The sequence below is a fragment of the Salvelinus fontinalis genome, chromosome 25, assembly GCF_029448725.1.
Source record: "Salvelinus fontinalis isolate EN_2023a chromosome 25, ASM2944872v1, whole genome shotgun sequence".
In the NCBI taxonomy this organism is placed as follows: Eukaryota; Metazoa; Chordata; class Actinopteri; order Salmoniformes; family Salmonidae; genus Salvelinus; species Salvelinus fontinalis.
Genome location: NC_074689.1, coordinates 4,544,554 through 4,571,647, shown reverse-complemented (window position 1 = coordinate 4,571,647; position 27,094 = coordinate 4,544,554). Strand labels below are relative to the sequence as shown.

General features: G+C 42.5%; 1 protein-coding gene across 14 annotated transcripts in view; it reads left to right on the top strand.

Moving 5' to 3' along the window:
* The window catches only part of LOC129822781 (sickle tail protein-like), a 259,380-nt gene that overhangs the window by 211,642 nt on the left and 20,644 nt on the right, over nt 1–27,094 (top strand). For 13 of the 14 annotated variants that reach the window (XM_055881197.1, XM_055881195.1, XM_055881191.1 and 10 more), the window contains 5 exons: nt 3,337–3,535; nt 6,683–6,776; nt 22,322–23,124; nt 25,403–25,507; nt 26,210–26,268. In XM_055881197.1, coding sequence (XP_055737172.1) covers nt 3,337–3,535; nt 6,683–6,776; nt 22,322–23,124; nt 25,403–25,507; nt 26,210–26,268 — 1,260 coding nt within the window. The remainder of the gene's footprint in view (nt 1–3,336; nt 3,536–6,682; nt 6,777–22,321; nt 23,125–25,402; nt 25,508–26,209; nt 26,269–27,094) is intronic. The other variant, XM_055881186.1, reaches the window with a different exon arrangement.

Sequence of the window (27,094 nt, the reverse complement as noted above, 5' to 3'; positions counted from 1 at the left end):
GTGGCGAAACCGAGGGGCGTAGACCATCACAGCCATGATAAAAATGTCAAAACACATGGACTCAAGTATATTATCGCTTTTATACAACGGGTTACCAGCATTAAAAAGCCAGATTCTTTCCTAAACCATCCATTTTTTTCAACAAAACGTGATTCTCAAGGAGTATTTCTATCTGTTTTTTAACGCCCTTTTGTGGTGAAAAATAAGCCCTCCTAAGCCCACCCGTGGTTGCACCCCTGTCCAGTCATGTGAAATCCATAGATTAGGGCCTATGTGTATTTATATGTATTTATTTCAATTGACTGATTTCCTTATTTCCTTATATGAACTGTAAGTCAGTTTGAAATTGTTGCGTTTTCTATTTTTGTTCAGTGTACACTACCATTCAAAAGTTTGGAGTCACTTAGAAATTCCCTTGTTTTTGAAAGAGCAGCAAAAAAAAATTGTCTATTAAAATAACATCAAATTGATCAGAAATACAGTGTAGACATTGTTAATGTTGTAAATGACTATTGTAGCTGGAAACGGCATATTTATTTTTATTTTTTATGAAATATCTACATGGGCGTACTCACTCCTGTGTTCCAATGGCACGTTGCGTTAGCTAATCCAAGTTCATCATTTTAAAAGGCTAATTGATCATTATAGAAAACCCTTTTGCAGTTATGTTAGCACAGCTGAAAACATGATTAAAGAAGCAATAAAACTGACCTTCTTTAGACTTGTTCAGTATCTGGAGCTTCAGCATTTCTGGGTTTGATTACAGCCTCAAAATGTCCTGTAAAATAAAATGTTTTAAAAAAAGAATAATGTTCACTTCGACCCCCCTGTAGATGTCATAGCTATGCATCTCTGGAATATTGTCAGGCATTACATGCATTTTAGAAAATCATGTTACGTGACGTTAAATATATTGAAATGTATTTCTTTTTTCGTATGGGTATTGACAGGATTAGAAATGGTGTTAGCTATCAAGGCAGAGGGCACTTAATTTGCATCAGTATGACAAACGCCTTCGGTTGGGTGGAAATGGTTGCATTAATAGGCTGTAGCATATCTCTAGTAATGCCACGGTGGTTCTTCTAAGAGCCAGTCATTTAACTTTGCCGACCTAAACCGAGAGAGTGCTACAGTACAACTCTCATAATCACAACATGTAGTCAGCCTCCGAGCCTCTCAGGATTTTTCTTCTTAAAACGTTATTTGAAAATGTAAGCAACGGACACATCTTAGTTTGAAGTGACTTTAGGTTGACTATTTGTCATTTTATATATTTTGAGTGCCTCTAAATGTGTTGTTTACATTCGGGCACCACACCACTTTGACCAATGTGACAATTAATAGAAGTCATTTTGCATGCTGTTCTGTGCCAAAAGAGGCCTCTTGCTTAGGTTGAAATGCAGACATTTGCGGACACCGCAAGAGAAAGCGTTACGCTAGCAGCAAGAGTTATGGGGCGATGAAGTGCTGGAGAAAAGAGGGCACATTACCCAGCATTCCTCTGGTGGCCGTCCCATATGGACTAAGGTGAAAGTTGCCCCTGAACACTGATCTTAGGAAAGTTAGGCATTTTCCCCACTAATGGTTAAGGCTAGAATTGGGCGAAGGTAAGCTGAGCCTAGATCTGAACCCAGGGGAAACTTCACCCCGTAGCCTCCCACACACACACACACCCGCAGTCGTGTCCCCAGAGACATCTGGTCTTCCTTAAGAGCCCTGTGGCAGTAGAAGTAGTGCCTTCAGTCAGAGGACTCCTTAACACAACATTGGAGCTGTAGTCGCTGACATCTACAGTAGGAATTACTCTATTCGAGTGAGTTTCTGTATTCTCTCGATGTTACATATAGCTTTATGTGTAGAAGTGCAACATTATGCTTATACTAAAGTATAGTAGTAGTTGTTTTGGAAGAACTTTTGGATATTTATTTATTGCTGTACTGCGTTTTGTATTGTAGAAGCGTGGGAGCGTGGGAATTTAAAGAACTCTCTTTATTCTGCATTTGAAGTGAACGTAATTTAAGGGGATTTGGGTCCATTTGGAGACGCGTTAGAGTAGAGTGTTGAATAGGATCTGACTGCGGTAAAGCCTTGCGAGCTCTAGAAACTAAGGCTGCATCCCAAATGCTTCTTCATTCCTTATGTAGTGAGCTACTTTTCACTGGAGTCCATAGGGCTCTGCTCAAGAGTAGTGCACTATATTGGGAATACAGATGTACGGTCTTAATTTGATCACCCTGTTGCAAGATAACTTTCCTGCAATGCAGAAAATGTCAAACGTGTAGCGTATTTGAAGTTTAAACATTTTCACTTTCAAATTCCAGACTTGATTTTCCCGGAATATGTATCAACCCCTACAGAAATTAATTCTAATCTAATCCACAAAATAATGTACATTCTAATCCACAAAATAATGTACATTTCCTGTTGCTGCAGGATTATTTTCCTGCTGTAGCAACCTAGCTCAAATGTAGTTCCTAGTGTGCCATTTGTCAATCAAACAAAGTATATTCTTCTCTGTCCATGTGCTGTGCAGCCACGCCATGTGGTTCTGATTTAAGAGTGAAACCAGACAGAGTGAAACCAGACAATCAGCAACCACATACAGTCCTGCAATCCGACTCCATCCTAGAATTGAGCTGTCTAAAGTCTCCGGAGCTAATAAGGTTCGGTTTTTAGGGAATGTTACAAACGCTGCATGCGAAATAGAATGTGAAGCCCAGTGTGTGTCCCAAATGGCACCCTATTCCCTGTAGGCCCTGGTCAAACGTAGTGCACTCTCAAGGGAATAGTGTTCCATTTGTGACGCACTCCCAGTCATCAAATAACACACGTAGTATTAGGATCATCTGCAAGGTCTTTCATCATAATGAAAAGCTAGTGGCTAACTGCTAACATAACAGTACACCATTGAAAGAGCGAGTTGGTTCACCAACTGACTACATTGTTACAAGGAAGCCCTACTATTAGTTATAGAGCCTGAGATGTATGTACCAAATAGGGGCTCAGCACGTTATTTCCTGGATCCTCTCTCTCTTTAATGGAGCCTATAGGATCTGTATTATACTACCGGAAACGTCTGGTCTTTAACTCAATGGAAATACACTGAAGATATAGTGTTTGTGCTGTATGTTTGTGCTGTATGTCCGACTGCGTACACCTCATGTGGCCCCACAGTACACAAAGCATGCGTCCCAAAATGGCACCCTATTCACTATATAGTGCACAACTTTGAATCGTGGCCCATAACACTGATGTCATGTTCCTGTACATGGTTAACAGCCACCAGATCATCATCAACCAATCATTAACTCTTTGGTAACCCTCTCTACTTCCCAGGCGTGCTGTACCTGCAGTACGGAGAGGAGACCAAGCAGATCCGGATGCCCAATGAGATCACCAGTGGCGACACCATCAGGGCTCTGTTTGTGAGTGCCTTCCCCCAGCAGCTCACCATGAAGATGCTGGAGTCTCCGAGTGTGGCCGTCTATGTCAAAGATGACATGAGGAACATGTACTACGAGCTTACTGACGTCAGGTAAATGTTTGTGTGTGTGTGTTATGTCTCTATTTTCCCACACTGGGTTAGCTAGAGCAGGTCATTTGGGGGTTTCCTCCCTATGTCTCAGTCTCACCCCTGTAAGGTCCTCAGGGTTACCCAGCAGCCTTCCTCTCTCCCCTCCTTAGGCTCTTCCTGTCTAATGAGCTCAACTTACGCAACACAGGAAGTGACCCTCTCCACTTCCCAGTCAACCCAATAGCTGTGTGGATGAAAGGCCTCGGGATGTGGAGCCCTACTGTAGTGGACGCTTTAGTTCCAACAACACCTAAACAAACCCAAACAATACAGTCCCAAATGACACCCTAATCCTTATCTAGTGCACTACTTTGGGTTTGCCTATGGGCCCGGATCAAACGTAGTGCACTACATAGACATTAGGGTGCCATTTTGGGTCGTGAGAACAGTTTTAGAGCCTCTACTTTCTCAAATGTTGTCCCACGTGATGGAAAGTGGAACGTTCTATTGTGGTCGACTTCATGTGTTTTTACACGTGTCCTTCCTGCTCAGTTGGCAGGACAAAAGGATTGGACAATAACCCATAAACAGTCTTGTTTCTTCCAGAGCCACAGATTTAAAGTGAGTGAGGGAGCTGTATCAAATGTGGCCACAGTCTGGCTGTCTTCTATGTGCAGAAACATGTGCTTGTGCAGAGAGACACTTTTAATGAGTCTCAAATGGCACCATATTCCCTACTTGGTGCACTACTTTTGACCAGGGCACAAAGGAACTCTGGTAAAAAGTAATACACTATGTAGGGAATGGGGTGCCATTTGGGACGTATGTTAAGTGTCTCTTTGCAGAGGCACATGTAGCATTAGCGTTAGCCTGCCTTTCTTTTAACACAGAGGGAAAAACGAACACCAGTGAGATTCTGTAAGACAACACTGACCAGGGTTTCTTGCCCTCACAGTCATCCCCACACACAGTCACGTCACCAATCCACCACTTCCTGGTATTATGGGTGTGTTTATGGGAGACAACACTTCATAAAGTCCAACCATATATACAGAGCATTTGGAAAGTATTCAGACCCCTTGACTTTTCCCACATTTTGTTACGTTACAGCCTTATTCTAAAATGGATTCAATTACATTTTTCATCTACACACAATACCCCATAATAACGAAGCGAAAACAGGTTTTTAGAAACTTTTGTGAATGTATAAGAAAAACAGAAGTACCTTATTTATAAAGGTACTAAGACCCTTCGTTATGAGACTCGAAATTGAGCTTGGATTTTTCCTGTTTCCATTGAGCATCCTTGAGCTGTTTCTACAACCTGATTGGAGTCCACCTGTGGTAAAATCAATTGATTGGACATGATTTGGAAAGGCACACAATGTTCTATGAAAGGTCCCACAGTTGACAGTGCATGTCAGAGCAAAAACCAAGCCATGAGGTCTAAGGAATATTCCCGAGACAGGATTGGGTCGAGGCACAGATCTGGGGAAATGTCTGCAGCATTGAAGGTCCCAAAGAACACAGAGGCCTCCATCATTCTTAAATGGAAGAAGTTTGGAACCACCAAGACTATTCCTAGAGCTGGCTGCCAAACCAAACTGAGCATTCGGGGGAGAAGGGCCTTGGTCAGGGAGGTGACCAAGAACCAGAAGGTCACGCTGACAGAGCTCCAGAGTTCCTCTGTGGAGATGGGAGAACCTTCCAGAAGGACTTCCATCTATGCAGCACTCCACCAATCAGGCCTTTATGGTAGAGTGGCCAATCTTTATGACAGAAGCCACTCCTCAGTAAAAGGCACATGACAGTCCGCTTGAAGTTTGCCAAAAGGCACCTAAAGGACTGATCTTGAGAAACAAGATTCTCTGGTATGATGAAACCAAGATTGAAAACTTTGGCATGAATGTCATACGTCTGTAGGAAACCTGGCACCAACCTGGCACCAACCCTAAGATGAAGCATGGTGGTGGCAGCATCATGCTGTGGGGATGTTTTTCAGCGGCAGGGACTGGGAGACTAGTCAGGATTGAGGGAAAGATGAACGGAGCAAAGTACAGAGATATGCTTGATGAAAACCTGCTCCAGAGTGCTCAGGACCTCAGACTTGGGGGGAGGTTCACCTTCCATCAGGACAACAACCCTAAGCACACAGCCGAGACAACGCAAGAGTGGCTTCGGGACAAGTCTCTGCATGTCCTTGAGTGATCCAGCCAGAGCCCGAACTTGAACCCATTCGAACATCTCTGGAGAGACCTGAAAACAGCTGTGCAGCAACGCTCCCCATCCAACCTGACAGAGATGGTGAGGATCTGCAGAGAAGAATGGGAGAAACTCCCCAAATACAGGTGTGCCAAGCTTGTAGCATCATACCCAGGAAGACTCAAGGCTGTAATCGCTGGCAAATGTGCTTCAACAAAGTACTGAGTAAAGGGTGCCCTTTTTCATCATGGGGTATTGTGTGTAGATTGATGAGGGGAGGGGGGGGGGACTATTGAATCCATTTTAGAATAAGGCTGTAATGTAACAAAAGGTGGGATAAGTCAAGGGGTCTGAATACTTTCCAAATGCACTGTATACGGATTGCCCAGGGAATGATTTGACAGTGCAAACAGAAGCTGTTTAGTGACTATATTGTATTTGACTATATTTGAATTCCTGTATAGTACAAGCTTTTGGCACACTGGGCAATTATACTCAATTCTGAAGGCTCAAATGGAAAAACAAGTGTTCTCTATCTGTAATGTTCTTGCGGTGGTGGGATGTTTACTTTATGACTAGCCGTCATCTTTTTTTTTATCAGGGCTGTAAAAGTTGTCACATGTTCGTTCCTCGCAGACTGGTACGGTAGAGCGCAGGAGTACTCGCTGACTCGGAACACATCTAGACAGAGAGAGCTTTACTTAGGAGCTTTATTTATTAGAGGATAACTATTTACCATAACACTACTAGAACATTTTTGGACTAATTGGACACTTTGACACAGCACCGTGATGTCTCAGCCAGTGTACGGTCAGTACACCAGACCACGGACTGTGTATGACATCGCCTTGTCAGAGTACACACCAATGTCTCGGTATAGGAGTCTCGCAGCTAGAGGAGACAGACCGCTGTCCGATAGTGATATAATCTGGGCACCTCGTCAAACTTCGGATGTTTCTCTCTACAGGACCATCACGGATCACTCCTGCCTGAAGGTGTACCACAAGGACCCCGCACAAGCCTTCAGTCACGGCCCAAGACCCACCAACGGCGATGCCAGGGTGAGTACTTTACTTTCGCTTTTGTTCACCATCTTCAAACAACTTAAAATACAATGTTTTTGTTTGTGGAAAATATATTACACAGCGGTTTAGATGATACAATGATTCTCTACACTATACTTGCTTGTTTTGTCACATAAACTGAAATTAGGCGACTATTATAATTTTAGAAACCAGGAAATGGAGGAGCAATTTCTGCATAGTGCATCTTTTAATTCCTGTCTGAGCAAAGGAATATAGAGGGTCTAATTTTAAGTCCATCCCTACTGTGGTGCTTTTATAAAAAAAAAATATATATATACTGTATTTACGACAGGTATTATTATGTGCAATATGCCAGCCATTCCCATGGAAACGGCTCCAGTGCGGAATAGGCCATTCTAGTCAGTCTAACGTATAAATAACACCCTCTATGTGGGCCCAACCTCTTCCATCACTCTCCCCCTATCCTCCTCTACCCTCTTCTCTCCTACTTATCATCCCTCCCTCTCAGCATCTAGGTAGAGGAATGACCCCCCCCTCCCCCCAACCTCCCGTCTTCCTTGATCTGTTTATGGGGGTCTTCTGTTCATGGGGGTCTTCTGTTCTCCGTGCCCAATTTTGTGGGAATCGAGGGAGCCTTGTGTGTGCTTTAGCGCAGTTCTCCGGAAATAACGGAACTACATTCATGGGGCTTTTCCTTGTCCATTCTTCTCCAAATCTCCTGCTCTCCTCCATGTTGGTTTCCTGCTGATGTAACGGAACTAACGCGCAAAGACCTCATTCCTCGCGTGTTCTAACCCCAAAATCCTTTCTGATCATCTGAACCCCATCCTCCCTAGTCCTCTTGGATGCTTCATCTATCTAGCCAAGAGGAGTCTCCTCCATGTGTACTTTTGCCCAGAGCCCTATTGGGTCCTGGTTAAAAGATGGGCACTGTATTGGGAATAGAGTGCCATTTTGGGATGCATAACAGGAGTGTTATTGCAGTTATTACAATCACAACAACCCTTTCAATGAGCCCAGCATCATGTATTGTGTCTTTGTAGAGAGACGGCAGCTTTGCTTGATGGGAAGTGGAGTGTGCTGATAGATTCTGTAGTGTTTTGCTTTAGTAGTAGAGTAAAGTAATATTAAGTCTAGGGACTACTATTGATTAATTCTCTCTGTTATTTATGAAACTGTGCTTCAGTCTGCATCTATTTCCTACTGTATAAGCATACATTGTGTAGTATAGTATTTTACTGAAATGAATCAAACACATAGGATATTAAGGAGAAACCACCATTTCTAAAACAACTACTGCATGCACGGCAGAACATTTAAGAAATAACCATTGATTGCTCTACTGTTGATTGTTTAACAGGAAGTAGACATATGTTATGAGCAGTGTTATAAAAAGTGAACACACTCACCCACCCACCCACACACACACACACACACACACACACACACACACACACACACACACACACACACACACACACACACACACACACACACACACACACACACACACACACACACACACACGCACACTGCATGAATACGCAACCCAGTTCTCATGAGCTGTCTTATCAGTTCTGTCATTGTTTAACCCTCAGGAGCAATTCACACACTTATTCTGTCTCTCTAGACTACTGGACTACTCTAGGAGACCTATGGGCGTTGTCTTCCACACACACACATACGCTCACGCACAGGTTGCACACACACACCCGCACAGGTTTGAGTTTATTTGTTCTGGCCTAGGCACTGGCGGTGGCCGCTTTGATGATGTTTGAATCCCAGATTGTTCCTTTAACAGACCATATGAGTTAGGCAATGGACTTTGATCTCATCCAGGGATGGGCAAAAATGACAAAATACAATTATAAAATACAAATACAAAATGCCATGAAGATCAATGTATCAAAATGAACTACACAATACTTGTATTTGAAATACATATTTGAATTACTTCCAAGTGTTCTATCATTTGAATTACTCTGGGCTGTATTTTGTAATGTATTTAATTAAAATACAACAATACATTTGCAGGTAGCTGGCCCGAACAGCAACAACTTTCTCAGTACCAAAAAAAAGAGACTTCTGATACCAATTGTTAGGAATTTTATGAATAATGACTAAATTATGTATACATTTAATGTAGAACTATAACTAACAGAATTCTACCCTGTCTCTGTATAATGATAAATAATGTTTGTCCATAAGAAAGAGGGACTGTTAGCAGGCAAGGAACTGTGTCAGACAACTTGTGACCACTGTGGAACTGATAACAGGGAAGGAAGTCTCCCCACCCAGGGAGGGGAGAAACCTTGGGCTTGTAGTAGATTGTATAACAGGTGGCAGGCAATGTATGAGAAGGAGAAGACTTGTGAACTATATTGTCATTGTTTCTGAGAGGAGGGACATTTTATGACGAAATGTGAGGTAAATAGACCAATGTACAGGAAATGATAAGCAGAGCTCTCGCAAATAAACATGCTGACTATGGAGACTGGCCTCTGTCTGTTTCATTTGAATAAGAACCTTACAAAATCTTAGTAACAGACAGAGTATTTTAATTGAAGTTCAGTTTATGAACATTGAGAAGAAAATTCTCATGACACCAATGCAGGGGTAAAGCAGGGCCACAAAATGGATACAACTTACAGTATTTTGAAAATACAAAAAACATTGGAGTGTAGTTCAGCCCAGTGTAATTCAAAGACAAAAATACTCAGAAGTCATTCAAATACGTATTTCAAGTACAGTACATGTAACAGAAATATGACACTTGCAATAAGTTGGTCTGGGATTCAAACAGCAAAGCGGTTAGATTCTTCAATAATCAAATGGCTTTATTTAATTTAAATTTGATAATCCATATATTTATATGTATGTATTCTTATTCCATTCTTTTACTTAGATTTGTGTGTAATAGGTAGATGTTGTGGAATTGTTCGATTATAAGTAAGAAATTGCTGCACTGTGGGAACGAGAAGCACAAGCATTTCGCTACACTTGCAATAGCAGCTGCTAATCATGTGTACGTGACCAATCAAATTTGATTTGATTTTGATTTAAAAGTCCCAAAATTGATGTACCAATCCCAGATCACGCCTGCTCATGAAGTGATACAGCTATAATAGTGTATACAGGGCATTCGGAAAGTATTCAGACCCCTTGACTTTTTCCACATTTTGTTACGTTACAGCCTTATTCTAAAATGTATTAAATAAATGTTTTTCCTCATCAATCTACACAGACATAACAAAGCAAAAACATTTTTTTTGCATTTTTTTTTCAAATGTATTAAAAATACAAAACATACCTTATTTACATAAGTATTCAGACCCTTTGCTATAAGACTCAAAATTGAGCTCCGGTGCATCCTGTTTACATTGATCATTCTTGATGTTTCTACAACTTGATTGGAGTCCACCTGTGGTAAATTCGATTGATTGGACATGATTTGGAAAGACACACACCTGTCTACATAAGGTCCCACAGTAACAGTGCATGTCAGAGCAAAAACAAAGCCATGAGGTTGAAGGAATTGTCCGTAGAGCTCTGAGACTGGATTGTGTCAAGGCACATATCTAGGGAAGGGTAACATAAAATGTCTGGCGCATTGAAGGTCCCCAAGAACACAGTGGCCACCATCATTCCTAAATGGAAGAAGTTTGGAACCATCAAGACTTTTCCTAGAGCTGGCCGCCCGGGCCAAACTGAGCATGAAGGGAGTTTACCAAAAACCAGATGGTCACTCTGACAGAGCTCCAGAGGCCCTCTGTGGAGATAGTTGTCCTTCTGGAAGGTTCTCCCATCTCTGCAGCACTCCACCCATCAGGCCTTTATGGTAGAGTAGCCAGACGAAGCCACTCCTCAGTAAAAGGCACATGACAGCTTGCTTGGAGTTTGCCAAAAGGCACCTACAGGACTCTCAGACCATGAGAAACAAGATTCTCTGGTCTGATGAAACCAAGATTGGACTGAATGCAAAGCGTCACATCTGGAGGAAACCTGGCACCATCCCTATGGTGAAGCACGGGGGTGGCAGCATCATGCTGTGGGGATGTTTTTCAGCGACAGGGACTGAGAGACTAGTCAGGATCGAGGGATAGATGAACAGAGCAAAGTTCAGAGAGATCCTTGATGAAACCTGCTCCAGAGCGCCTCAGGACCTCAGACTGGGGCGAAGGTTCACCTTCCAACAGGACAACGACCCTAAGCACACAGCCGAGACAACATAGAAGTGGCTTCGGGACAAGTCTCTGAATGCCCTTGAGTGGCCCAGCCAGAGCCCGAACTTGAACCCAATCGAACATCTCTGGAGAGACCTGAAAATAGCTGTGCAGCGACGCTCCCCATCCAACCCAACAGAGCTAGAGAGGATCTGCAGAAAAAAATGAGAAACTCCCCAAATACAGGTGTGCCAAACCTATAGTGTCATACCCAAGAAGACTCAAGGCTGTAATCGATGCCAAAGGTACTTCAACAAAGTACTGAGTAAAGTGTCTGAATACTTACGTAAATGTGATAATTGTTTTTTGTTGTTTTATAAATTTGCATACATTTCTAACAACCTGTTTTTGCTTTGTCATTATGGGGTATTGTTTGTAGGTTGATGAGGGGGGGATGGCGGACAATGTAATCAATTTTCGAATGAGGCTGCGATGTAACAAAAAGTCAAGGGGTCTGAATACTTTCCGAATGGACCGTAGCGTTCTGAAAAATGAAGTGGACATTTGTAGTGGCTGGTGTGCAAATACTTTCTGCTTGAAATTGACACGTGAATCAAATTCATTCAACATTGATCCATGCCAGTTTTGTACCATTACTATATATACGGTATAATGCCTGTATGAATTAACTGTTGTTTCTATGTCATTGAGGCATTAGCTTATGGCAGGTTGCCCTTTTTAAATGCAGACTGTGCAAAGTCATACATTTTAATACTGAAGCACACACACACACACAGGCAAGGCAAACAGTGGCTTTATTCCTGACAGATGTGAAGCTGAGAGTGCAGGTGTTTTGTCTAGAACATTTGCGAGACAAAGGAGCTTTTCTTATGCATCCTCGCGTTGGCAGCTTCTCTTCGCTGTGAAACCAAAAACCTGGCATAACGAGGAAAAGGGCAAATGCAGAACAATATCCAATTGAGTGGTGCACCTGTTCGAACAAAATGTTTTGATTGGAGTGGAACGCCTCAGTAGGGCCTCAGTAGGGCCTCAGTAGGGCCTCAGTAGGGCCTCAGTAGGGCTAAGCAGTGTCCGGTCTCCTCTAAAGAAACGATCAGATACACACACTGCATTGATTATGTCTATCCACAGTAAAGTCCGTGAGAAATCACTTCTGCTATTGGTCTCCATTTTGTTTTGTTCTCCTCTAAGAGATTGTTTCCCAATGTCTTGGGGGTTAAATATAGGGTTTCGAGTCTCATTGCAACAATCAAACTGCTATGCGATCGAGTTGGAGATACTGACTAGATAATAGCTAAGTTAACGTTTTTCTTTTTTTTTTTACTCTGCCTGCTAACACGCTGGATGATTCAGAATCCATTGAAGAGCTTGAGCGATTCATCGACGAGAGATACTTACGAACTCAAAGAAACATGTCGCTGGTTTCGGAGGATTCAAGCGTTGTTAAGGACGACAAACCCAATCTACAAGACAAACCAAATCCAAGTTGGCCAAGCGGTATCAACGATGGCACCAAACCATCCCCAAGCAAGAGGGCGCGTGTGGAGAGAGGTTTTTGGATGTTGACTTGTTAAAATCCATCAATGAACGGCTTGCCAAACATGATATCTTGGATATACTACGAGAGGACATCAATGCATTATGTGCCAGTCTAGAATTCAGCCAATGTCAGATTGATGATCTAAGGAAAGAGAACACGGAGCTGAAAGGTACTGTAGACTCTTTTCACGGCACGGTGGAGGTGGTGCAAAGGGAGAACAAACAACTTAAAGAAACCTTGCTGATGTACAGTGTCGATCAATGCGGGACAATCTAATATTTTCAGGGATACCGGAGAATGACAACAGCAGAGGCTGTGAGGACACTGTCCGAGACTTTATGTCAACTCAACTGAAACTGCCCACTGATGTCATGCGTAATGTCACTTTCTCCATAGTCCATAGAATGGGCAGAGAACTCAGAAACACTGATTTAGGAATGAGTGATCACTTCCCCACCGAGATCAATGAACAGATATATTTTTTTTTAAATCCCATCATGAAGGAAAAGCGTTGCCTGAATCAACGAGTCTCCATGGTGATGGATAAACTTTACATCAACTGGCAACTGTATCGGGACTCTAGAGTAACTCCCTGGCAATTTTAATTCAACGTTCAAATGTGAGTTTGTGTGTTGTAGTGTATCATGACAACTTCAACTATAACGAATACATGCTCTATTGATTTCCACTTGATAAGGAAAGGGTTTCATATAGCTCAGATTAATGTATGTAGCCTTCCTAACAAAATACATGAGTTTTTTTACTTGGTCCACATAAATAATATTCATATTTTGGCTTTGACCAAAACGCATTAAAATTCATCTGTAAATGATGGGCAAATGAACATTCAAGGATATAGTCTACTGAGAAGAGATAGGAATAGGACTGGTGGGCGTGTAGCACTGTACATTCAGAATCATATACCTTTTAAGAGGAGGGATGACCTTAATGTATGTCAAATAGAGGCCCTATGGGCTCAGGTACATCTGCCTCACCAGGCACCCATATTGGTAGGATGTGTGTATAGACCTCCTAGCTTTAAGTTCTCCTATCTGGATGACCTATGCACTGGGTTTGACCAGGCCACAGATAGCAAAAGAGATGTATTTATCTTTTATTTTAATATAAATTGGAAGGATCATAATCATTCGAATAGAACTAAATTGATGATATGTCAAGAACTGTGGTTTGAAACAAATGGTTAAGGATACTATTTGATCATCAACTAAGTTGGGTCATCGTTCAGACACATGCATTGATCTGATTTTCTGTAATATACCATTGCAATGCTTAAAAGCCAGATCAATGCCAGTGGGCTGGACAGACCATAGTATTGTGACCATAACCATGAACACCAAGGTTCCAAAGAAACCCCCAAGGATTGTGGTCAGGAGAAATGTTAAAACATTTAATCATGAGCTATTTCAAAATGTTTTGGCTGCTGTACCCTGGGAGCTGATTTATCTAGAGGATGGTTTAAACTACGCTACAGAATGTTTTATTGATTTGCCCACTGAGGTAATGGACCATCATGCCCCAGTAAGAAAGAGTACAGTTGGGACTCGTCCATCTCCATGGATTGATGTTGAACTGGGTGAGGCTTTTTCTCAAAGAAATATGGCAAAAGTCTTAGCAACCAAATCTGAACTAGAAATTGATGAACAGAATTATAGTAATTATGCAGTTAAATTGAATCGTAAGAAAAAACTGTTATTTTACAACAACGCTTTTATTGATTGTAAAAAGGTATGGAATACAGTTACGGGCTTACTTGGGGCATCTATCTCATCATGCCCGTCTAGTGTGGAGGTTGACGGGAGAACAATCACAAAACCAGCTGATATTGCTAATCGTTTTGCAGATTAAAAAAATAAAAAAATTACAAAGAAAATTCATTTACTGAGCAATAATGTAAACACACATTCTTCCAAACAAGCTATTGTCCAATGGATTGATGATCATATCATGAGCAACCAAGACCTGCTCTTTTAGTCTAGAAACGGTGTCAGTAGAGGAGGTGTTAAACCTATTGAAGTCATTACCCGATGGCACATCTTCAGGTTATGATCTTCTGGACAATTTTTTACTTCGCTATGCTGCTCCACTGAAATACATATTTAATTGGTCACTGGAAAAGGAGATGTTTGCAAATGTATGGAAGCATGCGAAACTGTGTCCTATTCCGAAAGACAGCAAACAACCCATTACTCCTGCCGATAGTTGACCAATTAGTCTACTCCCTTCACTCAGCAAGATATTGGAGGGTATTGTGAGGAGACAAATATGGGAAGTACATGGAAAAGAATGATCTGATTACAGAAATCAGCATGCTTATTGGAAAAACCCATTCCACTACCACTGCATTGGTTGACATGACTGACCAGTGGCTCAATGCTATGGATAATGGCAGGTTTGTGGGTGTACTATTTTTAGATTTTAGTGCAGCATTTGATTTAGTGGATCGTGAAATATTTGAATGAATGCGTTATGGTTTTAAGGAGGTAGCATTGAATTGGGTACAGTCATATCTAACTGGCAGGAAAAAGTTCACCTACAGTTCAAGTTGGAAGTTTACATACACTTAGGTTGGAATCATTTAAACTAGTTTTTCAACCACTCCACAAATGTATTGTTAACAAACTATGGTTTTGGCAAGTCGGTTAGTATATCTACTTTGTACATGACACAAGTCATTTTTCCAACAATTGTTTACAGACAGATTATTACACTTATAACTCACTGTATCACAATTCCAGTGTGTCAGAAGTTTACATACAGAAAGTTGACTGTGCCTTTAAACAGCTTGGAAAATTCCAGAAAACGATGTCATGGCTTTAGATGCTACTGACAGGCTAATTGACATCATTTGAGTCCATTGGAGGTGTACCTGTGGATGTATTTCAAGGCCTAACTTCGAACTCACAGCCTCTTTGCTTGACATCATGGGAAAATCAAAAGAAATCAGCCAAGACCTCAGAAAAAAAATTGAAGACCTCCACAAGTCTGGTTCATCCTTGTGAGCAATTTCCAAATGCCTGAAGGTACCACGTTCATCTATACAAACAACAGTATGCAAGTATAAACACCATGGGACCACGCAGCCGTCATACCGCTCAGGAAGGAGACACATTCTGTCTCCTAGAGATGAATGTACTTTGTTTGGAAAAGTGCAAATCAATCCCAGAACAACAGCAAAGGACCTTGTGAAAATGCTGGAGGAAACGGGTACAAAAGTATATATCCACAGTAAAACGAGTCCTATATCGACATAACCTGAAAGGCCGCTCAGCAAGTAAGAAGCCACTGCTCCAAAACCGCCATAAAAAAGCCAGACTACGGTTTGCAACTACACATGGGGACAAAGATTGCACTTTTTGGAGAAATGTCCTCTGGTCTGATGAAACAATAATAGAAATGTTGGCCATAATGACCATCGTTCTGTTTGGAGGAAAAAGGGGGAGGCTTGCAAGCTAAAGAACACCATCCCAACCGTGAAGCACAAGGGGGGCAGCATCATGTTGTGGGGGTGCTTTGCTGCAGGAGGGACTGGTGCACTTCACAAAATAGATGGAATTATGAGAAAGGAAAATGATGTGGATATATTGAAGCAACATCTCAAGACATCAGTCAGCAAGTTAAAGCTTGGTCGCAAATGGATCTTCCAACTGGTCAATGATCCCAAGCATACTTCCAAAGTTGTGGCAAAATGGCTTAAGGACAACAAAGTGAAGGTATTGGAGTGGCCATCACAAAGCCCTGACCTCAATCCTATAGAAAATTTGTAGGCAGAACTGAAAAAGCGTGTGCGAGCAAGGAGGCCTACAAACCTGACTCGTTACACCAGCTCTGTCAGGAGGAAGGGGCCAAAATTCACCAAACGTATTGTGGGAAGCTTGTGGAAGGCTACCCAAAACTATTGACCCAAGTTTGACCCAACAATTTAAAGGCAATGCTACCAAATACTAATTGAGTATATGTAAACTTCTGACCCACTGGGAATGTGATGAAAGAAATCAAAGCTGAAATAAATCATTCTCTCTACTATTATTCTGACATTTCGTATTCTTAAAATAAAGTGGTGATCCTAACTGACCTAAGACAGGAAATTTGTACTGGGATTAAATGTCAGGAATTGTGAAAAACTGCGTTTAAATGTATTTGGCTAATGTGTATGTAAACGTCCGACTTCAACTGTATATCAATGGTTAATGTTCTTCCCCTCATGCTTTAAACTGTGGAATACCGCAGGGCAGCTGCCTTGAGCCACTTCTTTATTTAATATATACCATGACCTTCCTTATGCCTTATATGGAGCACAAGCTACCATATTTGCAGATGATACTACAATGTATACAGCAAGACAATCGGTTCAACAGGTACAGCAAGCTTTACAAGGAGATTTGGAGGATATCAGGGAGTGGGTTTGCCGGGAACAAACTTGTTTTAAACACCAAGAATACCCAAGTTATGTTGGTCATTTCCACTAGGAAAAGGCCAACACAGCATGGGATACAATGAAGTATGGGAGGAGTACAAATTGAGGAAGTGTCAGAAACCAAACTACTAGGAGTGCAGCTAGACAACTGCTTATCATGGTCATCTCAAATATCTAATCTATGTAAAAAGAGATATTAAAACAGCATGCATGATCAGAAGGACAGCTAAATATTTACCAGGAAAGATTCTTAAGCAAATAACACAAGCATTAATTGAGAGTCAGGTGAACTACTGTTCTATGGTCTGGGGAAATGCATCAGCAAGTGAAATTAGAAGCCTGCAAATTGCACAGAACAAAGCAGCAAGGATTGTTTTAAGGTGGAGATATGGTTCTTCTGTTGTAGTCATGCTCAATGCTCTTGGTTGATCATCAATCAACAGGATAATTTTTTTTAAACATTCTTATTTTATAATATACACCATTTAAAACAGCCAAACTCTATTCACAATGGTATTCAGTTGGTAAGAGACAGACATTCAGTAGATACTAGGAATAGATTGTCCACCATCTATGCATTATCCAGACAGAAAAGAGAAATAGGCAAAAGAACATTTCGATTTAGAGCAATAAAGAAATTGAATAATTTAACTGAGCAAATCAGAAACCTTTCAATATATACATTTAAACAATACTTTAAAACCATTTAAATTTAATACATAGGAAAGTTGTGCTGGACTATGGTAGATGAAGAATCAATATATATTTTTAGACTGAGTATTTATCGGGTCAATATGTTAGTCTATTATGTCTGTTTGTAACATTGTGTTATATGTGAATATGTGTACGTATTATAAATTGTATTTTAATGTTTAAGGACTCTTGGAAGATTAGTCCAAATGAGATCAAAAGAAAATATATTAGTGGGGTGAAATAAGTTAGCGGTAGCCATGCTCATATGTTGACAGTTTCCCCAGTGCGTGTGTGCCAACAGTTAATCAGTAAGCTTGCAGGCTTCATTTACATCAGGGAGTTGTAACAGAGGTGACTGGAATAAAACACATCCTTTCCACTGCACATAAGCCACACATGCCTGACAGTCAAGTAGCCTGTTTATGCATCACTGTTTTATTCAAGGCCAAAAAATCCTCTGTGTTTGTAAGGTTCAGAGTCAGAAAGCAGAAAAACACTGCTTAGAGTCATCTATCTACATCGAAAAAAATAAAGCTTCTTAAATGGTTCTCCCTCAGCTCTTACGGTTCCTCGGCGAACTCTTGCCCGATAAAGAACCTTTGAGTTAAGTGTGGGGTTCTTGACGTGGCATCGACGGTTCTTCAGAATTCTAATAGGTTCTTGAAATGTATGGAAGCCTGCAGATGTGTCCCATTTCATAAACACACAGCAAATTGCTCAGTGTTAACTAGTGTTGATTTTTCAGTGTAACACTGTCAACAAGGCCGGATTAATAAATCATATGCCCCGGGGCTTAGTTTTATTTTATAGGTCCAGAAATCTGCCTTTAAAAAAAAAAACTAATTTCATTCAATTCTACGTCATTTACATGATCGAAGACATCTGAATCTTTTGTAATACCACACAAATGACTGAAATTAGTGGCTACTCTGACTGACAAACGGAGATCAATTTGGTCTTGAATTCAAACAAACAATAGCTCAGGCCAATGAAGCGACACACAGATTATACAATATTAGGAGGACATATACAGTATATGCAGTATATCATAGGCTACTAAATACAAGTTTCAGTGGCACACTGACTCACCTAATGATGAAGATGAAACCATAGGCTACTCGCCTTGATGGCCGGTGTGCTCGTAGTATGTCTGTATCTCAAGATGAGGTACTTTGAAAAACAGTGCTGCTGTTTGCAAAAAATTGGCAGTCGTTGAGACAAATGTTTTATATCGGTTCTACAGAAAGACTAGTCTTCTCTTCTCAGCAGTAGGCATTTGCTTTCCAAACCGTAAGTTTTTCCCTGCGATTTATATTTTGAAATCTGCAAAAGGCAAACCGGCAGCCACAACCAACCATAGAAATACAATCCATAGATGGCAGTTCCCATTCAAGTCAGGACTGGCAGACATTGCCAGTGTACCCATGAGTTTAACACTCAAATTGCCATGCTAAGAGGTTCCAAAACCATTCTATGGGTTATATGTCTATGGCCACAACGTAACAAGCTGCATATTTGGAACGCATACTGCCCAAACTGCGGCCTTCCTGACTGCATACCGGTAACTGCCAAAATAAAGGAAACACTTGAGTAAACGAGGGATACATATATGTTATAGTGTGGTGTGCATTTTCCTGGAATGGTTTAGTTCCACTTGTAGAATCTATGCCAAGGCGCATTGAAGCTTTTCTGGCAGCTCGTGGTGGCCCAACACCCTTTTAAGACCCTTTATGTTGGTGTTATTTTGGCAGATACCTGATACCTGCATGTGCTTGTGATAAAACTTCATCCACAGGTCTTTTTTTTTAAACTATTGATCCTCTGTGGCTGAATTATTTTTGAGCACTGAGAGCGGCCTACTGTGGTTGGGCCCTAACTCACACAATTGACCAGTCACAATGTGTATTAAAAATGTTTTATTAATCAGTTACTCAAGGCAGGGCCTATCATTTACCCACGTGGGCCCCCTACATCCTATCCTCCCCCATCTGATGATTAGCAGAGCTGTCTACACTCCTTGAGAGTGGGCTCCTAAGTCCTCCTGTGGTTGCAGAAAAAAAAAAAAAAAAAATATATATATATATATATATATATATATATATTATAAATATAATATATACTGTATATTATATATATAATATATATATATTATAAATATAATATATACTGTATATTATATATATAATATATACTGTATATATTTCCTTTACACATTCAGACCATTGTATTAGGGTACAACTAGGCCCTCAAAAGCAGGCCTTGTGAAAAAAAAACGATCTAAATCTCGAAGGGGGATTCTAAAGATGTTCAATGTAATATATACTGTATAAAATACCATCATGTTTTTGTGTTTCAGAAACGATTAAGTGTCTACTGAATGGTTCTTTCTAAAAGTGAACAGCAGTGGGGAGGGTGTGACAGCTGATGTGTGTGAGAGAGGTGAAAAGTCTGTATCACTGAACAAAGACTCCCGACTGGGCTGCATCCACAGCCAACAGAGACAAACTCATTGGTTGATTAGTGAAAAAACCTATAAATATGTTAAAGGAAATTCTGGCCGGGATTCTTCTATTCAAAGGCTCTGGAACAACATGTAATAGAGAAAAAATGGAAACCACAAGCTACGGAGTTCAAAAACTTTCGAAGTCAAATATTTTCACACGTCTCTTATGGAAATGCTCAATGTTAAAACTGTTTTGGTTTGATAGGATTATTACAAGGTGGACGTCGTACTGCATGTATGTCCTAACAAAGGAAAAGCGCCAGGTAGTTGTGTGAAGTTGAACACAGCTGTTCTATGCTGTTTGTGATGGCTTGTCAATCCTAGACAGATGTTATACCTGAAACGATGCATTCCTTTCATCCTCTTGAAAGACCACGTTGCATTTTCAACAGCGTGACCTTATAAGGCAGGAGGTCCAGGTTGGTCCGCAGACATATAAAACATTGCCTTTTTTAATAAATAAACAAACGCATCTGACGATGTGAGGAGAACTAGTCGGCGAAATGAGGAACATTTGGTTTGAGTTTGGCTCATGTGGACTTCTGGCTCCAAGACCTCGCTATTTCCACTGCCTCCTTAAGGTTCTCATTAGAAGGACAGTATGTCTAGGAGGCTCTCATAAAGTCAGCTCAATCCAGTACTACATGAGGCTATTAGAGTCCTGCACCAGGCTAGATACACACCCACATGAATCAGGAGTTCTGATGCAGTAGTGAGACTTATTGTATTTGTATTGGTCTCCACTGCAGTCCTTGGATGAGATAATAGGGATTTTCATTGTTATGATGACGGTTTATGGGGAATATCTCTTTCTCTCTCTTATACAGTGACTACCACCTTGGCAGGAGCACATTTGAACTGTCTGACTCTTTGTGGTCATAGGTGGGGAATCAAACAGTCACCATATGAAATCATTTAAATAGTGGGCGCGTGAGATCACGACTGAGATCACAATAGTAGCCAAGTCGAAGAGAGCACTGTATACGATACAGCTCCAATAGCCACCTTTTCGGCCATGTGTACAAAACATGACTTCTGAGAGCACGATATTGGGACTGCTGGTATTGACACACTAAACAGGTAGTTGTGAACACTTTGACGCTTGTATACAAATAGCAGGGTCGCAACAGATGAGATAATTACATTGAGGTTGGACCATACATTTGCTTCCACCGAAGCAGGTGGCTGGCCACAAAAACCACTGAACCACAGTAGAAGTGAGAGTGCAAAATGAGCGCACTCTCACAGCCTGGCAGTGAGTTAACCACGCATTCCTGTGTGTAAAGATCTCGGCATACTCTCTGCCCTCCACGTTTTGACTTTTAACTCCCTAAATCTGCTCCGGTCATGCCTCTCCTTTGTCTGTAGCTGAAATGAAGTGATTGCATAGTTTGTCCACAGGTACTCTGGGGCCCTTTATGTGTGGTTCAATGCTGCCCGTGTTGCTGTTTTGTGGCAGACGACGGAACCTGCTGCTAATTCACCAGATACTTCTTTCCTGCCTGTAGGCACGTAGTTGAAATCATTCTCTCTGTGTTTTCACATGCTGGTTGTTTTAAAAGGGTACACTGTTATCGGCGACCAGTGGCAATTGAGCTCACAAGCTAGCGTGAGCCTTAAAGAAACCCTCAAGGTAATCACCTAGCTTTCAAGTTCGTGTGAATGTCCTGCTTATGAGGGGAATTTTATCCAAAACACTTATCTTATCCAAAAAAAACTTGTTTTCATGTCAAATCATATTTTATAAGCCTGAGGGTATAGGCAATGTGGGGTGTCTGGATCCCTGTGGAAAGTATCCCTGTGGCCTTAGCAGGATTTAAGATGTTTTCTCACTCTGAGAATGTGCTGATTCTACATTATTTTTCTCTAGACATGAAAACCAACCGTCCTGGCTGGCTTAGAGCGTAATGGTCTGCATCCCAAATGCCACCATATCCCTATTTATTCCACTACCTTTACTGGAGCCCTAGTGAACGGCATAGGGAATAGGGTACCATTTGGATTGCAGGCATGGTGTGTTTGGTGACCTCTCTCCAGAGATGCGGGGTATACAACAGACCAGAGCTCTAGACGCTCAGACGGAGGTGTCATGGCCGACTACCTGAGGCCTGTGACACTTTACGTTTGGTAAACATGGTCAACTAACGTAAGTGTAACGTAGTAATAACGTGATTTGGTGTGTTTTTGGGTCCACTCTTCCTCCAGATGCACAGAGAGGTGATGTATGGCAGCAGAGATGGCCAGCACCCCCCAATGAGACAGCTCTCCATGGGCCCCCCTCCACACCACCCCATGCAGGGCTCCCTGTCCCCACCCACGGCCCACTCCCTGCCCCCCTCGCCCTCCCGGATCCCCTTCGGCCCGCGCCCGGGGTCCATGCCAGGCACTGCCACCATGCCACGGGAGCGCATCTCCAACGCCACCCCTCCCGCACGATCCGTGTCCCCCTGCCCCAGCGCCATCCTGGAGAGGCGGGACGTCAAGCCCGACGAGGACCTGAGTGCTATGAGTCCCAGCCTATTGAGGGGGGGAGAGGGGCTGTACGCCGACCCATACTTGCTCCTCAACGAGGGGAGGATGGGCCACGGCCTTGCCCATGGAGGGCACCCTCCTGCTGGGGACATTGTGGACCATGGCAGCCTGGCTGGATACCACCGTGTCTCCATCCGCTCCACAGGCTCCTACAGCGGGCCCAGCCCCACCGAGGCCATGGAACAACCGTCACTCTACCGCCAGAAGTCCAGGAAGTACGGAGACAGCCAGCTGCCTACGCTGGGCTCCAAGACCCCACCCCCCTCACCCCACAGGATGGCAGAGGTGAGGATGATTGACATCCACGGGGCGCCACCCCCTCCCAGCGGCATTCCCCAAGAGCGCTCCTCGCCCATTCGCCAGTCCCTCAGGAAGGAGGAAGTGGTGAAAAGCAGAAGCAGCATGGCGTCTCCAGTTGTCCCGGACCTCCAGGGTGGTCACGGCCCTATCCCGCCAGCCAACGACCCCCAGACACGGTAAGCCAACCCTGGGGACCTGAGGTGTGGCGGGGGCTCAGTGAAAGAGTATGATGCTGCATGGGGGCATAGATGAACTAACACTGCATCCTTGTACCACCCTAACAGTAACCGTGGGCTGCTCTGTTTTAATCTTAGCTCAGAATGTGTCTCATCATCACCACTGCAGGGCAGAGACATCTCCGTTTTCTGCCCTGTCTCACAGATACACACACACACACACACACACACACACACTGCGTGTCTGGTCCGCCCTGTCAAGGTCATCACATTTAGCACAGTGGGCTATAACACTCTATTATGGTTATGAATATACTTATTGTCTTTTATCTAGATCAATTAGGGCCGTGTGTGTGTGACCAGCTCTGTTGATATGAATAGCTTATTCCTAGTCCTAAAATCTTGGAAGTGAAAGAGTTGAGGAGGGCTGGTTTACTTAGTGCTACATAGTTGACTCTGTAAACCAGGCCAATGCAGTAATGGAATAGCGCTTCAAGCCCCCTATCCAGACTGTATATCAATAACTCTGTGTCTGCATGCCCGTGTACATCGTCTGTTAGCCCTGCACTCCGGCAGTCATCTCTGCGGCTATTTCAACTTGGCTTGTTCTGTTTCGCTGAAGGACAGAACACACAAACACAGGAGGGAGCGTGAGGGACATACTCCAGCCATACAATCATTTGTGGTTTCATTGGAATGCATTAGACCGGATGGCTATGGGGGTGTGCTGCTCAGGAAAACCAAAGCAAATATTGGCCAGGTTGGATAAGACCTGGGCTTCCTGAAAGCCGAATCACGGGGAACAGATCACTAGGACCACCTGCATGGCACAAACACCATGGGTGTGTCCCAAGTGGCACCCTATTCCCTTTAAAGTGTACTACTTTTGACCAGGGCCCGCATAGGCAGGTAGCCTGGTGGTTAGGAGCGTTGGGCCAGTATCTAAAAGGTCACTGGTTTGAATACCCAAGCCGACTAGGTGAAAAATCAGTCAATGTGCCCTTGAGCAAGGCTCTTAATCCCAATTGCTCCTGTAAGTCACTCTGGATAAGACTGTCTGCTAAATGACTGAAATGTAACATACATTTGGGACGTTCCCATCTTAAATGGGTCTGGAAAAAAGGAGTAAAGGACATTTCTGTGGAAAGGTACTTCATGTACAACAAACAGGGTAGTTTTGTTCACTTACTTTATACTCTATAACTACGGAGTGGCCTTCAAGCATGAGTTGTACTTACATGCACAAAGACTATTCCGTATAAGCACTGCTCTATAATGGCTATATAGGCACAAGAAACTTTTCTCTTTGGCTTTGCATTTCAGTGCTCCGGGGAGACATAGCTAAGTGTCTGTTTCTCCTACAGTACATTGCCTGGGCGCAATATACAGCACTATCAGGATCACAGTCATTTCTCTTGTCCTCATCTAGCCCCATCCAGCGCTCTCACCTCCCTTCCCCTCCCGTGCCATTAGATATGTGATGACATGTGAAAAGACAGTGCTCCTCTATGTCTGAGCCTCACTGGTCAACAAGCAATCACCAAGCATAAGGATCCCTATTCAACCCTGTGCTTGGTTTTCTTCACATTGCCGGTCGTGCCAGAGTAATATGAGAATTGATGAGTTTGTCTTCTCGTTCTCGTCCAGGCGCCCGTCGCCAGTGACACAGTCTATTGTTTTATCCACAATGTGCCCACTAAGGTCCAACTCATCTCAACTCATCTCAACCTCTGGGCTAAATCTACTAGACAGCCCTGTCTTGTATTCAGAAATTCAGACTAGCCCACTCTTGTTTTTCTAGACTATTCCAGGCAGACTCCGGGAGGGCAAAACAGGAATTCTCAAGTGGTTGTATTTATTACACCGTATAAGCTGGGATATAACGTTTATTTTTGCCTGAATGAAGCCTTCACTACCTTAGCACAGTATTTTGACAGCTTGGAACACTTACTTTTGGCCAGATATTGCTTTAAAAGTGCATTTAACTGTTGTTTATATAGCAGAAGCCCATCTATTTGACAAATCAATTAAGTATTTATAAAAGTATTCATAAAATTAACTTCTATTCTCAATATCCAGTACATGACTTACTCCTTGTGTTTTCAATTTTATATCGCTAATTTGATTTCTAAGCAACCACGTCTGGCATGGAAACAATGCCGGTAGTATTTAGGAAGTAACTCCTAACTTAAAAAGTACTTCTAGCTTAAATGTCAAAAATGCCACCTCCTAGTATGGCCCCATTTATAAAAGCTTGATTTTCTGATGTTTCCTGCAGAGAGCGAATGAAGGCTATGGAGCAACAGATTGCCAGCTTGACTGGTCTTGTTCAGCATGCACTTTTAAAGTCCCCAAACACTAGTGGCACCAACGAGGCTCTCAGGTAAGCAAGAAGATGAAGAAGTGAGGCAGCTTGGGACATTGAGTTTTCCGAGATAAGCCCAGGCTGCCCCAGCCAAAGTGGAAAAAGATAATAGCAGATAAACTAGCTCTCACTTTTAGCCATCTGAGCCAGCCTAGGTAAACAGAACATTGTCAGGGGGAAATAGGGTGCACAAGGGGTCTGATATTATCTCAATTTATTCTCCAAAATGGCTGCCTCTATAGGTTGATTTTGCTGCAGTTGACCTTTGCATTTCAACCTAACTCTGTGGAGATCTTGTGCCAACTGTGTTTGCTCGAGTTTACAATTAACCATCTCAATGAATGCACGATGACTGGAATGAACATGGGATGACTTACTATGGGAACAGACTGCTCCTAACAGCCATCATGTTAACATGTCCCTCTATGTCAGTCTGCCCAACCATACTGTATGGCTGTCTGTACGTCTCTAATGCTTTCACTAATATGTATCAACCCTAACTCAAGGACAGTGCCCAGGTTTTTTTATTGAATCTCTTATATCCTGATTCAACAGAATTCATAGATCTCTTTCTCTCCCTCTGTGTGTGTGTGTGTGTGTGTGTGTGTGTGTGTGTGTGTGTGTGTGTGTGTGTGTGTGTGTGTGTGTGTGTGTGTGTGTGTGTGTGTGTGTGTGTGTGTGTGTGTGTGTGTGTGTGTGTGTGTGTGTGTGTGTGTGTAGCGAACGACCCATGAAGACATCAAGACAAGCGTCTCCGGGTCAGAGTGCACACAGTGCAGGTCAGGACCACTATTACCCTTCTGCATGAATCACATCATGAACTGCATCCCTATATAGTGCCCTACTTTTCACTTGAGCCCTATGGGCTTTCCTATGGTGCACTATATAGGGAATAGGTTGGCAGTTGGGATGCAACCATGATCTACTTCATAATAGTTTTCTGTTGCATATCCACGTTTTTCCCCATGATGCACTGCATAGACAAGTCTCTCATGTTAATGTCACTCAACAGTCTGCCATATGCTCTCCCCTACCGCTCCACAAAAACTGTCAGTGAGTCAGTCACAGCTACTTTACTCTTTGCCAACTCATATCCCCCCTCAAATCCTCACTTCTCATACAAAAACAGCGAACCTAATATGTGCCGCGGAAAAACAAGAGCGATGTATTATTTCTCGATCCCCGCCAAGATGATTCAATCTCGTCTGGCTAACAGTCTGTGCAGATGTGGGTTCGATAAAAGAAGTGCAATCTCGAGGGCGGCGGAAGGAAAACAGAGCAGTATTTATCTGTCTGCTGCTGAAGCAGTTCCTTACATCTTAGCGATACACTTCCTCTTCTTCTTACGCCACGCTGATACAATCTGCTGTTTCCCGTTGTGTGTGTGAGTGAATTTCAATCCCTGCAACACCAAAAAGACTGTTCATGTCTCACAGGATTTCCCTTCGTTTATCGTTCAACCCGCATCAAATACATGAAGAATTTACATATTTCTCTTGATTCCTCAGACTCTCTTGTTGTTGCTTCATCATCTCCATCACAAAAACACTCTCTGTCTCCAAACAGTGTGTGTGTCCTAAATGGCACCCTATTCCCTATAAAAGT